General features: G+C 43.6%; 2 protein-coding genes across 5 annotated transcripts in view; one reads left to right on the top strand and one right to left on the bottom strand.

Moving 5' to 3' along the window:
- The window catches only part of LOC137353391 (transportin-3-like), a 63,363-nt gene extending 60,158 nt beyond the window's left edge, over nucleotides 1-3,205 (top strand). For all 3 annotated transcript variants that reach the window (XM_068019616.1, XM_068019614.1, XM_068019615.1), the window contains exon 24: nucleotides 526-3,205. The gene's annotated coding sequence lies outside the window, so the exon portion shown is untranslated. The remainder of the gene's footprint in view (nucleotides 1-525) is intronic.
- Nucleotides 2,938-10,323, bottom strand: LOC137353394 (ras-related and estrogen-regulated growth inhibitor-like). 2 transcript variants are annotated; one of them, XM_068019628.1, is made up of 4 exons: nucleotides 9,843-10,323; nucleotides 6,303-6,359; nucleotides 5,383-5,456; nucleotides 2,938-5,053 (listed from the first exon to the last, which is right to left on the bottom strand). In XM_068019628.1, the coding sequence occupies exons 1-4, from the start codon at nucleotides 9,949-9,951 to the stop codon at nucleotides 4,574-4,576; spliced, it is 720 nt and encodes a 239-aa protein (XP_067875729.1). In that variant the 5' UTR covers nucleotides 9,952-10,323; the 3' UTR covers nucleotides 2,938-4,573. The 2 variants fall into 2 exon arrangements, with proteins under 2 accessions (XP_067875729.1, XP_067875730.1); XM_068019629.1 differs by lacking the exon at nucleotides 6,303-6,359 and having other exon boundaries at nucleotides 9,843-10,322.
- Between the last annotated feature and the right edge of the window lie 5,565 nt (nucleotides 10,324-15,888).

Raw genomic sequence — 15,888 nt, 5'->3', positions numbered from 1 at the left:
TAGACCATTGGCAACAATGGACTCGGCGCTCAGGGTTAGAGAGGGGCATAAACCCGCCAAGATTCCCACTGCTGGTTGACATCCACTGACTCTTGCTGGCCAATTAGGGGTATCTGTTGAGCATCTCTCAGTAAGAGTCAGTATCTTCAGGAGAAGGGTAAAGAAGAGCATGGTGAGGGACTAGCATTAGGGGTCACGAATAAATCCAATAGGGAATTCAGGAGAAATTTCTCTACCCAGAGAGTGGTTAGAGTGTGGAACTTGCTACCACAAGAAGTAGTTGAGGCAAATAGCATAGTTGCATTTAAGGGGAAGCGCGATTAATACGTGAGGGAGAAAGAAATAGAAGGATATGCTGATAGGGTGAGATGGAAGAGGGGTTGGAGGAGACTCCTGTGGAGCATAAACACTAGCATGGAGCAGTTGAGCTGAATGGTCTGTTTCTGAGCTGTAAGTTGGGATGGAAAGAGTTTGAAGGAAAATATGCTAAGTGCTAATTTTGTGTCCTTTTTTTTCCCCCTCCAGTTCTGTGCAAAGTCCCTCTCCTGGACACAGACATCGTTAGAAGAGAGAGGAATAAATTTGCTCGGCGCTCAGCAAACACAGGGGAGAGAAAACGAACAGTGTATTTTCCAGCTTAAGAGACTGGATTCCACAAGGGCTTGTCCAGAGAGATGGGGGTGGGTGGGGAAAGGAGCAGATCTGAACCGGCTATCATGGCTTCCAGAGTAGAGGATAGAGTCTTGCTTGTCTCAATCCCGATGAATTCATCAAATGGAATTGCCTTTTTCAGTTGCACCTTGTTTTAATACTGGCATCGGATACAGCCAATCGCCAGGTCGGAGATGGCTCGATGTTGTGTTGGGTTTCACTGCAGACAATTGGGACAGGAGGAAGTTATTCTGTATAAACTGCACAAAATTCGCTCAAAGAAGCATCAGAATATATCAAGTTACAATAAGGTGTGATTGTATTGTAAAATTCACTGATAAGGAGGTTAGTATTGGGTGTGGGGGAGGGGACAAGTATTTGAAATGTAAATACAGTCCATCTTCCCACCCTCCCCCCCCACCCCCATCAGTCATAAAGTGGAGTAATTGTTTCCCAACTTGAATCTCCACTATTTTGAGTCTTTTGCACTAATATAATGTGTTTCTGTTGGGGAGGCAGGAGATTTGATATTTGAGGCTGGCCTTTGTGCTCATCCAGAGAGGTGTGCTCTGATTAAACTACTTCTGACCCAAAGAATGCACATGACTAACTTTTCCCAGCTTGGGCAACTAGAGCAGCAGCTTGGCTCAGTTGCTAACACTCTCACTTTAAGTCAGAAGGTCGTGTGTTCAAACCTCATTTCAGGACTTCAGTGCATAATCTAGACTGATAGTGCAGTGCTGTGTTGTTGGAAGGGCATCTTTTAGGTAAGACATCAAATTGAGGTGGGCATTAAAGATCCTGGAGCAATATTCAAAGATTAGGAATGTCTCCCTTAATGTCATTATTCCTCCCACAAACTCCTGCACCTAAAAATATTACCTGATTACTCATCGCATTTGGTGTTTGTGGGACTTCTGTGAGCCAGGTAGCTGCTGGATTTGACTAGATAAGTGGTTGAATTACTTGGCAGTACGCTGTGTCTGAAGTATTCCTTCATGAGCTGTACAAGTGCAAATTTGTTGCTTTTGCCCAAGCTTCCCAGTGCTGCTCCTTGATTCATTGTAACCATCACTCTGAAACAAGAGGGAACCCAACCTGGTGGCAATTCAACCACAAAAATACCTCTCTAATTAGATTAGGGTTTATTTTACTGCACACACTGCCCCTGCACCCCATTGCCTCTTTCCTCCACTCCTTAACATTGTTCTGCATTCAGAGAGCACGTAATTATTTAAGAACTGTATCACTGAGATTCTGTTACTGTCTTTCATGAGTACGGAAGATGCAACAAGCACTGATCGCAATTTAAATGGCCGCCTTTAAATTTATTTTTTTAAAAGAAGCTCCAAACCACCTGTTTACCCCAGTGGCGGTTTCTGGCGATAGCTAACTTGGACAAATTGTGCACGCATTAGCCACGATATAAACTGTGGCAACCAGCAGTATAGGGGATTGGGTGGTGAGCCTGAATAGTTAAGTTATAGTGAACACTGCCTTCGGGTATGTACTAGGAGGGATCTTTTTATAGAGCTCTGAAGCCAGTTGAGTGCTGTTATTTTGAGGGTTGCATTTTTGTCCCTTGTGTCTTTGTGCGGGTGATCTTCCATGGCAGTTCCGCCTTGGTAATTTGCCATTGGTGGTGCCTGCACCGTACTCATAGTGCTGGCACTCGGGATAAAGGATGCAACAGGTCCTGGGCTTGAATTTATTTTAGACCTCCTCACCAAAACTCAGAGCAACTGTGAACCTCCAAATCTTATTGGAAGACCAAAAGGCCCACACCGGAGTCATCAACCAATGGGTAGAGCAGTGGTCATTGGCATCCACCTGAGCACCTCCAGCAACGCAATAGCCATAACTGTGGCATAGCATGGGTTCCACAGCAATCTACAGTTACTGTCCCATCACTCCTGCAGCAGTGAATAATCATGTCCTTAACTCGAGGGCTCTGCTCATTACCCAACAGGCAATGCAAGATGCCAATCGTGGTCCTCCTTTTGACTGAGATTAAACAGTCTGCGATGCAGTTTGATGAACTGAAGATGCATCCACAGTGAAATCCTGCACTTGTTTTGGGAGCAGAGACACTGGACTGGGAGCCCATTGTTAAGGTGCCTCAGCCACAGTGCGATGACACTTTCTCATTCCGTCATTGAAAGCTGGCGAGTATAGACAAAGCTATGGCAAACCGTGCCCGCACTGGGCAGTAGTCATTTGAATACAATGTTGGGTTCAGCAAATGGCACCCAATTGGGGAAAGAGTAACACAAAGCTGGTGATGGGTTTTAAGAGTTTTTTTTTAATAACTGGCTTAACAAATTCAGAAGAACTATTTTTTCAGTTTTACAGCAGTTTAAAAACAAAAACAAAAGGTGTTAAACGCAAAAGACTTGTACTTGGTGTACTGTGCAGTCCTTTCAAATGTGAATTAATTTAAACATTTGTCGTGCTATCTGATTCATATGAATCATTTTGTCTGTGTTTAGTGGTGGTACAGACTTGGTGTGTGCTGGTGTACAGAATTTTTTATATTAAATTTTGAAAAAATGTCGCTGCTTGTGTGTATTTTTAATCCAAAAATATTTTGCACCCTGTTGCCAGTGGGGAGTTCACCCTCCCTTCAACTGGATAAGTAATTTAAATCTCTTAATCAGATACATCCTCCCAGCTGTATGGGTGACTTTTATCTGCTAATAAGTTTGCTCTCTTTCCATTTTATTAGTACTTGTAATAAATTATTATCTCTTCATGGAATTATGCCACTTTCTTCCTCACCCCAGCTCCACGAGTAACACTCACATTTGGCAATGGCCACCCTCTCAGCCTGGCTGAGAGAAGTTCTCTATTTGGTTGGTGAGGGGGAGGTGTGTGTGATCTCTACCTGTTAATAGGGAGTTTGTTCCCCCACCAACCTCCTTCCTCTGTCCTCCTTCTGTGCGTGCATACAAATTATTTTTGGTAATTATGGTGTAACAGTTTCTCTGAGTTACCTCTGCTCCCTCACAGACACAGGCGGTTGACCCAACCAGTTTGCCCTCCACGGCAGACGATTATGCCCGTGTCCCCTTCCCTTCACTTTCTGACTTTTCCATTATGGAGAGAGGATAGTTCAGTTATTCCCCTCATCACTGGTTCTCCTGACACTTACTAAAAATACATGGATTTTGTGGCCTGTCAGTGACCAAGAAAGCTGATGGATTGGCACAAAACATCAACTGGTTCCCTCATAACGTGCCATCTGACTAGTCCGTGTGATTCTTAATGGTCTCTTGGCATGTGTTCACATCCTGACCATATATAATTTCGGCAGTATATAAATCGTAACAAGCACCTGTGGAATTTTGCCACATCTGCAGTGCTGATGCCTTCACTAGAGGGAAAGAAAATATTTTGATCACTTTCAGGATGGTTAAGGCAGTTCAACAGACTTGGACAGACTCTCTTGTTACCCGTTAGCTTTATTTTCAATTTTTTTTTTTTTGCTTAAAAAAGCCCTCAGTTCTTCCTGCGTTCACCAAACTTTGAATGTAACCGTATCATTCACCATGCAACAGGGTGCTGAGCCAGTATGATAGCAAAGCAGTCCGTCTTTCAGATGAAATGTTAAACTGAGGCACCATCTGGGTGGACGTAAATGATCCCATTGTACTATTCAAAGAAGAGTAGAGGTCCTGGCCAATATTCACCCCTCAACCAATAGCACTAAAAAAAAAAAAATTATCTGTCCCTTAATTTATTGCTGTTTGTGGGAGCTTGCTGTGCGGAAATTGTCTGTCACATTTCCTACATTATAACAGTGACTACACTTCAAAAGTTACTTCGTTAACTGTAAAGCGATTTGGGACGTCCCGAGCCTGCAATACAAAGGCAAGTCTTTTCATTTCAACAGTCGTTCCACATGATGCAAGGCTGCAAAAAGTTAATCAGTTAAGAAATCCCTCACAGAACTCAAGCTGAAACTCCGTGTGGACAAACTCAGTGTGGCAGTTGAGGGGATTCTGGGTATCTTGTCCATCAGCTTGGAGGAGACTTTCCGCCGGAAGCTCGATAACGCTCCACTGGTTGCCATCTCCCGGTAAAGCAAATTGAAGACGGCCACTGTCTCCTCATAGCTGTCCCTGGCCGAAATCTCAAAGAAAGGGCACTTGAGTGCCTGCGCGATGCCATTGCCCTCCTCCGTGGTCACCATCCGGTCGTACTGAAGGTCCTTCTTGTTTGCTACTATCACCACAGGGGGCGGTGCGTCACTGTGACCCCGCTTCATGCCAGAGTGGACGTGGCTGATCAAGAACCGGAGTCTGAGAACCTCATCAAAGCTGCACCGGTCTGTCACAGAGTAGGCGATGATGAAGCCCTCAGCCCACTTGATCTTTTCTTCGATTAACATCGTGTCTTCTTCCTTTGCAAAAAAAAAAGTTATTTATTCCTTTTTGTGTATTTTGAAGAGGGTATGGCAGCAGATGATCTGATCATTATCTCACTGCTGTTTGTGGGAGCTTGCTGTGTGCAAATTGGCTGCTGTGTTTCCTACATTACGACAGTGACTACACTTCAAATAGTACTTCATTGGCTGGAAAGTGCATTGAGATTGTAAGAGGTGCTGTGTAAATAGAAGCATTTTTGGTGGTGTATCTCTCTGCCTTCTAACCAATGACTGCTCTTTGAAGTCCTGTTTCTTTAGCAAGTGACACTTGTTCATAATGACCTTACGTGGCCTGATTACGTTACCTGTCCTGCAGTATCAAGAACTTCAAACTGTACACATTCCCCGTCCACCGAGGACACATGTCTGTATATTGTTTCTGTGAACGAGGGGAAACATTGGTTACAGGTTAGACAATAACTGTTAGATATCCTGATTTTAATCACCCCACCATTGGCAGCCATGCTTTTAGTTGCCTATGCCTGAAGCTTTGAAATTCCCTCTCTTAAACCTTTCCACTTCACTAACTCTCTGTCCTTTAAGTCATTTTTAAAAGCCAACTCGCTGACTAAACTTTTGGTCACTTGCTCTAATATCTCCTTGTGTGACTCCGTATCAAATTTTGATGTTCCTCTGAAGCACCTTGGGGTGTTTTGCCATGTTGATGGTGCTATATAAATGCAAGTTGTTGTGATGCAGGAAACATGGTAAAGGGGCAAATACTGAGGTCGGAGTGCAGCATATGCTGCATCATTTTATATGTCATTGTCACGTCTGTGACTCAATGATGAGCTTTCTGAGTACTCGCCATTTTATTTGTAGGGTGCTAAATCAGTGGTACTGCTTTTCACTCCTGTCTGAAGCTTTCTCAGGTTTCAGCATGCAGCTGTCAAGCTCTTGTCTCTCGCACGCTAGAACAGGGTGCGAGACATTCCGGCTGTTAACGGTCTATTGCACAGTGATAGACATACATGCGGTGCATATCGGTGAGATATTTTGGCTCGTGGCAGTCTTACAGATGCAGAAAGTCCAATTAAGCTCGATGTTTCCAGCCACTATAGACCCCAACAAATACACAGAGCAACATGCACCAGCGCATACATAACGACCTATGAATGCAATGCTATAAATAAGACACACCGTTGTAGTAGGCACACAGTGTCAACAACCCATCAAGTGCTGTCTGAAAGGCATCTTTTTTGGAAACCGTTGTGTGCGGACTCACCCAAAGTTGGATCGTACTCTCCAATGAATCTCTTAGTAATGAAGCGTACGGTGATTGCTGGAAAAGCAAAGGTGTGAGATTTAGACATGAAGGTGACTGACTTCACCATGTCTGCACAGCTGTTCCCTGTGTATAGCATCATGATGTTCCACAGAATTTACAGCACAGAAACAGGCCATTTGGCCCAAGAGGCCCATGCTAGTGTTTATTCTCCACAAGAGCCTCCTCCCATCCCTCTTCAACTCACTCTATCACCATATCCTTCTCTTCCTTTCTCCCTCATGCGTTTATCCAGCTTCCCCTTAAATACATCAACACTATTCACCTCAACCACTTCCTCTGGTCGTGAGTTCCACATTCTCACCACGCTCTGGGTTAGGACGTTTTTCCTGAATTCCCTATTGGATTTATCGGTGACTCTCTTACATTTATGATCCCTGTCTGGACACCCCTAACAGTGGAAACAACTCTATTATAGAACTTGAGTATTGCTGAAAATAGAGACATTGTTGAAGCTTTTCACCTTGCACTCATCAGGACAATCCTCAAGAATAACCAATGTAAGGGAAAACAACAACTTATAGTGCATGAGAAGGGAGTGCTGATTGGTTGGCAAGTGAACTGATTGCTAGAGGCATTGTCATGGCAAATGGACCAGTCCATGGTGGCAGACATTTAACTGCCAAGCTTTGTCAGTCACCATGGCCTGGTGCATTCGCCATGGCAACGCCTCTACCAATCAGAGTGCACTTGCCAACCAGTCAGCACTCTCTTCTCATGCAGTATAAGTTGTTTTCCCTTACATTGGTTATTCTTGAGGATTGTCCTGATGAGTGCAAGATGAAAAGCTTTGACAACATGTCTCTATTTCCAGCAATATCTCTATTATTTTCTATTAAACCCTTACGTAATTTTTAAAGTCCTCTATTAGGTCGCGTAAAGAACAGATCCCCTGACTGTTCAGTCTTAAGTTGGATGTTGTGACAATATGAAAATGGGCACAATTTTAACAAACATTTCTGAATCCCCAGCACCCCAGGCAATAAATATTGAAAGTGCAGTCTTGCTGCCTGTGTATTGTTCAATGAACAGTTTAGTCTATGTACAAGTTGAATCAGTAAGGATCATAAGGCTATTTCATCAAACTGGGAGTGGGGAAGTTATACCAAACCAAGTGTTGTTCTTATCTCGTGTTCACAGGCCAAGTGTCCACCAGGCTTCGCTGAATGGTTTATTTTTTTTTCCGTCTCCCTAAACTGAGGTTGCTGAGGCCAACTGAACTCCCCTAAGCCCTGCCCCGAAACAATCAGCACAGACTACAGATAAAACCTGCAATTTATTGCGTTCTGCAAGAACTCGCTCCTCACTGCCTTGAGCAGCTGAGGCCTTGGGGAAACTCAAACAAAATGACTGAAGCAATTTTTTAATATTTAATTGTTCGGATGCGGGCATCGCTGTCATTTATTGCCCTTCCCAAGTTGCCCTGCGTGGCTGGCAAGGCCAGTTAACCATGTTGGTGTGGAGTCACATATCGGCCCACACTGGACAGCAGGTTTCCTTCCCTAAAGGATATTAGTGAACCAGATGGGTTTTTACAACACTTTCAGGATCACTTTTACTAGTACCAGATTTTCATTTTCACATTTAAACTGATGCCAAATTCTTAAGCTGATATGATGGAATTTGAACTCAGTTCTCTGAATTAATAGTCTGGATTACTAGTTCAGTAACATAACTACTAAATTACCCATACCCCTACTTGTGTCTCCAGAGTACAATCGTAATGGATTACTATTGAATCTCTGTTCAAAATATTTCTCTCTCCCTGTGTCCACAGAACTATCTGCTGCAGCACGCAGCTTTGAACCTGCTGGCAATGTGCTCGTATATTTCGGATGAAAATTCTCATCCTTGTGTTGAGATCCCGGCAACCTTCCGCCACTCTCCACAATCTCTGCACTCCTCCCATTCTGCCTCCTGCGCGTCCACGATTTTAACCCCTCCACTATTGGTGGCCGTGCCTTCAGACTCCGAGGTCCTGAGCTCTGGAATTCCTTCCCTAAACCTCTCTTTCCTCCTTTGAGATGCTCCCTAAATCTATGCTCTTTGACCAAGCTTTTGGTCACCTGTCCATATTTGGCTCGGTGCCGTATTGTATCTAATTACGCTCCTGTGAAGTGCCTTGGGATGATTTACTATGTTAAAGGCGCAGTATAAATGCAAATTTTTGTTGTTGAACGGTTTGAACAAGCCAATTCCTGTGGTATCAGGTACTGTCTTCACCGCACCCCCCCCCCCCCCCCCCACCCCACCACCCAACCCCCCCCCCCCCCGGCTTTAATAAAAGGACACGGACTCCTCCCACTGCTTTGGTGAAAAGAAATGTAAGCAGAAGGTTTGAAGCCAATCGAAGCCTGTTTTTCTCCACTTAAACTTAAAACTTGGAGCAAGAACATTAATCATTGAAAAAAAAACTGAGATGGGAAAGTGAAAACCTCAGTGCAGGGTTACCACCTCTTCCAAAGTCAGATCCCAGGCAGGATGAGGTTTAGACAGCCATGGGTAGCTCAGCAGGAGTTCCAATGTTTGCTTAGCTGCTGATGAAAGTGAACTGCAAACTTTAATAACTAACCTCTCCACGGTGTTTTCTGAAAGACAGAAAAATGAACTGGACAGAGAGAAAGTGGGATAAAAAGACTGAAACCCAACAGTAAAAAATCTGATGGGATGGGCAAGGAACTGAGACCAAACATTTTAGGAACGATTTGATACTTCTTATCGCTCTGAATGAATAGACACTCTGTCCAGTTACACAGTGTAACTCTTGCCCTGCCGAATAAACAGGCACACTGTATAATTACACAGTGTAACCCCTATCCTGCTGAATAAACAGTAACTCCATCCAGTAGTAATACAGTGCATCCCTTACTCTGCTGAATAAACAGGGACTCTGTACAGTTACACAGAGTAATCCTTACCCTGCTGAATAAACAGGGACTCTGTACAGTTACACAGAGTAATCCTTACCCTGCTGAATAAACAGGGACTCTGTACAGTTACACAGAGTAATCCTTACCCTGCTGAATAAACAAGAACTCCGTACAGTTACACAGAGTAATCCTTACCCTGCTGAATAAACAGGGACTCTGTACAGTTACACAGAGTAATCCTTACCCTGCTGAATAAACAGGGACTCTGTACAGTTACACAGAGTAATCCTTACCCTGCTGAATAAACAGGGACTCTGTACAGTTACACAGAGTTATCCTTACCCTGCTGAATAAACAGGGACTCTGTACAGTTACACAGAGTAATCCTTGCCCTGCTGATTAAACACAGTCTCTGTCCAGTTACACAGAGTAATCCTTACCCTGCTGAATAAACAGGGACTCTGTACAGTTACTCAGAGTAATCCTTAACCTTCTGAATAAACAGGATTTCTGAGCATTTATAGCAAGCTTTTCTGTTGTTGAAGAAGCAGAAGCAGATCTGGATAACATTAGAAACAAATAAAAGTTTTCTAGGTAAATGCAATCTTACCAGTTTTCCCCACAGCCCCTTGCCCCAGTATAGCCACTCTCACAGTCCTGCACCCAGCCAAGTGCTGAGCTCTCTTCAGAGGACGAGGCAGCTGAAAGTTGGAGGTCATATTGTCGTTTCAGCTCAAGCTTCCAGCCAGGTTCTCAAGCAGAAGGAACATCAGGACTCTCGATCTCACAGGAACCTGGATACCGCCTCTGCCTTGCATTCCAGCCTCTATGCTTGTTTTAAAAGTAGCAAAATCGTGTTTCCATCACATCCTGCAAGTGATTTTCTGTGGGGGATTTTTGAGCAGCCTACTTGCACACAATAACTCCTGGCTGCCCTCTTTCCAGCCACAGTCAGTCCCAGTCTCTTCAATCCCGAGTGTTTACTGAGAGTGCTAGCTCCTCGCTCCCAGAGATGTGACGCTAAATAGTTTGGAGCAAACACGCTACAATCAGTTCCACTCTATTTCCATTCTTGACGTATGTTGACTGCAGTTTCTACAGAGCCCTTTGGGTCCTACTGCCCTCCTGATACTCGGCAGTGTTGAGAGAAATTTATATAGCACTTTTCACAGTCAATGAAGTACTTTTGAACTGTACAGGGCACAGCAAGCTCCCACACACAGCAATGTGGTAATGACATATAATCTATTTTTGTGATGTTGATGGAGGGATAAATATTGATTGGGGCACTGTGGAGAACTCCCTTGCTCTTCTTTGAAATAACACCATGGGATCTTTTACCACCTGGGAGGGCAGATAAGTCTGGCAGCATCTGTGAAAAGAGAAACAGTGTTAACGTTTTGGGTCAGTGACCCTTCATCGGAACTGACAAATATTAGAAAAGTCACAGGTTATAAGCAAGTGAGGTGGGGGTGGAGCAAGAGATAACAAAGGAGGTCTAGATTGGACAAGGCCACATAGCTGACCAAAAGGTCACGGAGCAAAGGCAAACAATATATTAATGGTGTGTTGAAAGACAAAGCATTAGTACAGATTAGGTGTTAATACACTGAATATTGAACAGCAGCAAGTGCAAACCTGAAAAAAACAGTGGGTAAGCAAACTGAACAAACTAAGATGAAATGAAATAAATGCAAAAAAAATTGTAAAAAATGTAAAAAAGAATGTAAACACAAGGAAGAAAAAATAACTAAAAATGAAAGTAAAATGTTTGCTTACCCACTGTTTTTTCAGGTTTGCACTTGCTGCTGTTCAATATTCAGTGTATTAACACCTAATCTGTACTAATGCTTTGTCTTTCAACACACCATTGACATATTGTTTGCCTTTGCTCCGTGACCTTTCGGTCAGCTATGTGGCCTGGTCCAATCTAGACCGCCTTTGTTATCTCTTGTCCCACCCCCACCTCACTTGCTTATAACCTGTGACTTTTCTAATATTTGTCAGTTCCGAAGAAGGGTCACTGACCCGAAACGTTAACTCTGCTTCTCTTTCCACAGATGCTGCCAGACCTGCTGAGTGGTTCCAGCATTTCTTGTTTTTATTTCAGATTTCCAGCATCTGCAATATTTTGCTTTTATTTTAGGGCAGATAAGTCCTCAGTTTAACATCTCATCCTAAAGACAGCCCTTCCAGCAGTGTAGCACTCCCTCGGTACTGCATGGAAATATTCACCTTGATTTTTTGTGTTCAAGTCCTGGAGCAGGAGTTGAACCCAAAACCTTACATCGCAGGGGTACGAGTGCTCCCAAATGAGCCACAGGTTTCATGGTAATGATGACAGCCAACGATCCAAAACCAGACATGGGCTTAGAATATGGGTGGACTCAGGGGTGACACCTTGGCTTAAAGTCACTTGTTTTTGCCTATGGTAACATTTTCAATGGAAACCTTGATAATGGCTGCACATTGTAAGATATATAATGGGGTAGGTTTTATTTTTAAATTTGAACTTGGTGCACAGTCCAGTTTAAAACGTCATAATTCTCAGGAATTCAATTCAAAAATAAAACCTTCGAATCCAAAACTGGGCCAGTGCAACTTAAAGTGTGAAGGTTATACTGATGTCCATGTGGGTTTGTACACTGCGAGTACAAGGTGCTGACACTGAGACACATGGGCTGTGCAATTCCTGCTGTGTACCTTTCCATTTACAAGATCTGATACTGACATACAGGTGGGCCCCGTAATATTTTTTATTCCGTGACACTGCAGTTGTTCACATACCCGTAAAATGCATTGATTATTGATGAATGCATTAAAGAGCCACTAAACACTTAATAGACTCAAAGTAGAATAGTAACACCCTCTGTCTAAAGTCACAATCACTGAGGTGTTAGCTGCAGCTTAGTGGGTTGCACTCTCACCTCTGGCCTAGCAGTTTGTGGGTTCAAGTCCCATGTCACAGAGCAGAGCCTATAATCTGGGCTAGCACTCCCAGTGCCGTACTGAGGGAGTGCTGTGTTGTCAAATGTGCTGTCTTTTGGATGAGACGTTAAACTGAGGCCTTTTCTGCCCTCTCAAATGGACGAAAAACATCCCCTGACACCATTGGAAGAGCAGGGGAGTTCTACCCAGTGTCTTGGACGATATCTATCCCTTGACCCCTAAAAGACATTGGATCATGATCGTGTTGCTGTTTGTGGGAGCTTGCTTTGGGACATCTTGAGGCCAAGAAAGGTGTGGTAGAAATGCAAGCTCTTTCCTGATGGGTGTATATAGAGAAAGGATTGGTCTAAGCCGGGGGTCAGCAACGTGCAACTTCCTAGCTGCATGCAGCTCATTAAGGACCCGTGTGGCTCCCGAGCTTGATCAGTCAATGTTTACGTTTGTGACCCTGATGTAAATATTGGTTAGTCATCTCAATAGACTGGAAGGGGTTGATGGTAATTAATTAAATGGCTTGTTTATTTAAAGCTTTTATTAACATTGTATTTGTGAGTGCGTATCATCCAATTACCCTTTTTGTAAAGACCTTTAATATGTCAAATGCCCTCTTTCACTGATATTAATACATGAATGTTTATGAATGTCAGTAAAGAGGCTTTTCATAGAAACCCATGAAAGTGTCTCTGTCTTGTTTTTTCATTATTATTGGTGTTTGAGTAACAGCATTGGGGCTCTTAAGATATTGCCTTTTTGATTACTTTTTTAAAATGACTGCTCTTGTTCTGAAGGTTGCCAACCCTGGTTTAAGCAGTCCGGACTTATACCACAAGAATAGAGAGCCAAAGAAGTGTTGATGAGCCAGAGAATGGATAGAGGACTGACGACTAACAGCCCAGCTTTGGAACTCAGTGGGATTGTTCTCCTTAGGGCAGAGAAGATTAAGGGGAGATTTAATGGAGGTGTTCATAGTTATGAGAGGAATAGAGTGGAAAGGGAGGAGGATCAGTGCAGAGGACACAGATTTAAGGTAATTTGCAAAAAAACTGGAGGCGGAGCTGGGGAGACTTTTTTTTTTAAAGCTGCGACTTGTGATTAGAAATGTGCTCTGCCTGAAAGGGGGGTGGAAGCAGATTCAATAACTTTTTTAAAAAAGGAATTAAATATATACTTATTTTTCAGGGCAATGAGGAAAGGGCAGAGGAGTGGTTTCAAAGTGCTGGCACAGACACAGTGGGACAAATAGCCTCTTTCTGTGCTTTATAATTCGTTGATTGGTCAGTTTTTACATTTTAGGAGGCAAGGGTCTGATACAGAACCGGCTTTAGGACCCCGAAAGGGAAAGTTTGTGACTTTAGGTAGAAGCGACAGTGTGACGTTCCATTTTTTTTAACATTCTGTTACATTCCTCATTAGCTTCTGAGGAAAGGAGACCTGACCCCAGAGAATAGAGAGCCATTCATTCTCCAAAACAAAAAGCATGGCAGGCAAACACGCAAATCAGCAGACTGCAAGGGTTCAGCAGATTCCAAAACCAAACCTGTAAGTGTTACTCAGCAACACCCATTCCAAATTAATAACAACACGCTTGCAATTTTTTTGTTGTCAGATTATATTCCTCTCTTCGTTCCCTGGCATCTCAACTGGTGAATGTGTTTCTGAGGCTGCAACTAATGTATGAACATATGAACAGACAAGAAAAGTCCCAGGTTTGGTATATAGTATTTACAGCAGAGAAACAGGCCATTCAGCCCATGTGATCCATGCTGGCATGTATGCTCCACACGAGCCTCCTCTCACCCTGCTTCATCTCACCCTATGTTCTCGCCACTGTCAATAACTTATATTTATTTATATAGCGCCGTTAATGTAATAAAACATCCCATTCAGAGGAGCATTATAAGACCAAATATGATACCGAACCACAAAAGGTGATATTGGGTCAGGTGACCAAAAGGTTGGCCAAAGAGGTAGGTTTTACGGAATGTCTTAAATGAGGAAAGCGAGGTGGAGAGGTGTAGGGAGGGAATTCCAGAGCTTGAGGCCCAGGCAACTGAAGGCGCAGCCACTAATGATGCAGCAATTAAAAGTGGGGATGCACAAGAGGCCAGAATTAGAGAAGCACAGATATCTCAGAAGGTTGTGGGGCTGGAGGAGATTACAGAGATAGGGAGGGGCGAGGACATAGGATTTGAAAACAGGGATGAGAATTTTAAAATCAAGATGTTGCTTGACTGGGAGCCAATGTAGGACAGTGAGCACAGGGGTGATAGGGGAACGGGACTTGGTGTGAGTTAAGACACGGGCAGCAGAGTTTTGGATGACCTCAAGTTTTTGGAGGGTAGAATGTGGGAAACCAGCCAAGAGTGCATTGGAATAGTCAAGTATAGAGGTAACTCTCTTGGTAAAGAAGGTTCTCCTGAATTCCTTATTGGATTTATTAATGACCGTCTTATATTTATGGTCCCTGGTCTTGGCCTAACCACAAGTGGAAACATCTTCTCTACATCTATCCTAACAAACCTTTGCATAATCTTAAAAACCTCTATCAGGTCACCCCTCAGTCTTCTCTTTTCTAAGCCTGTTAAATCTTTCCTGATAGGTATAACCTCTTAGTGCTGGTATCATTCTAGTAAATCTGTTTCTAACCTTCTCACTGCGTCTATGACCTTTCTATAATATGGAGACCAGAACTGTTCACGATGCTTAAAGTATGGTCTAAGTGAGGTTCTATACAAGTTTAACATAACTTCCTTGCTTTTCAGTTCCATCCATCTAGAAATGAACCCCAGTGTTTTATTTGCTTTTTTAATGGCCTTAACCTATGTCACTGCTTTTAGTGATTTGTGGTGAATGGGAATGCCATTACTTTCTAGTTCCCCTCCAAGTCACATTACATCCTGAATTGGACATATATCACCAATCGGTTCTGGGTAATGCTCTGCAGGATGGACATATCGGCCTCGGAGATGATGCAGTGCAGATTCACCAGAGTCATACTGGGGGGGGGTCAAAGGATTCAATTATGAGGACAGATTGCATAGACTAGGCTTGTATTCCCTCGAGCACTGAAGATTAATGGGTGATCTGATTGAGGCATTTAAGATGATTAAAGGTTTGATAGGGTAGACAGAGAGAAACTATTTCCTCTGGTGTTGGTGGCGGGTGGAGTCCAGAACAAGGAACAAGTCCAGGCTGGTCAGGGGTGATGTCAGGAAGCACTTCTTCACATAAAGGGGAGGAGAAATCTGGAACACTCTCCCCCGAAATAGCTGCTGAGACTGGTGATCAGTTGAGAATGTCAAAAATTGAGATTGATAGATTTCTGTCAGGCAAGGACTTTAAATGGTTATGGAACCAAGGTAGGTGGATGGAGTTAAGATATAGATCCGCCATGATCTGGTTGAATGAGGGGAGAGGCTCAAGGGGCTGAGTGGCCTCCTCTTGTTCCAATGTTCCTTTATCCTGGCTGGATCAAAATCCTGGAACTCTCTCCCTAACAGCACTGTGGGTGTACCTTACCCACATGGACTGCAGCGGTTCAAGAAGGCAGCTCACCACCACCTTCTCAAGGGCAATTAGGGATGGGCAACAAATGCTGGCCTGGCCAGCGACGGCCATATCCTGAGAATGACCTTTAAGTACCCTGCTGATGCTTGCCTCCTAGGGTCACACGTGAAGAGCGGCCACTTGTGTATGGTGCTGCCCCC

Source organism: Heterodontus francisci, chromosome 41, assembly GCF_036365525.1.
Source record: "Heterodontus francisci isolate sHetFra1 chromosome 41, sHetFra1.hap1, whole genome shotgun sequence".
NCBI lineage: Eukaryota > Metazoa > Chordata > Chondrichthyes > Heterodontiformes > Heterodontidae > Heterodontus > Heterodontus francisci.
This window is presented reverse-complemented; position numbering and strand designations above follow the sequence as displayed.

Excerpts from the sequence above, each read along its gene's own strand:
- LOC137353394 (XM_068019628.1), bottom strand. The coding sequence starts at position 9,951 with ATGACCTCCAACTTTCAGCTGCCTCGTCCTCTGAAGAGAGCTCAGCAC. Across the intron at positions 5,457-6,302 it reads AGAGTACGATCCAACTTTGG|AAACAATATACAGACATGTG; the intron begins GTGAGTCCGCAC and ends CCTCGTTCACAG. Across the intron at positions 5,054-5,382 it reads TTCTTGATACTGCAGGACAG|GAAGAAGACACGATGTTAAT; the intron begins GTAACGTAATCA and ends TTTTTTGCAAAG.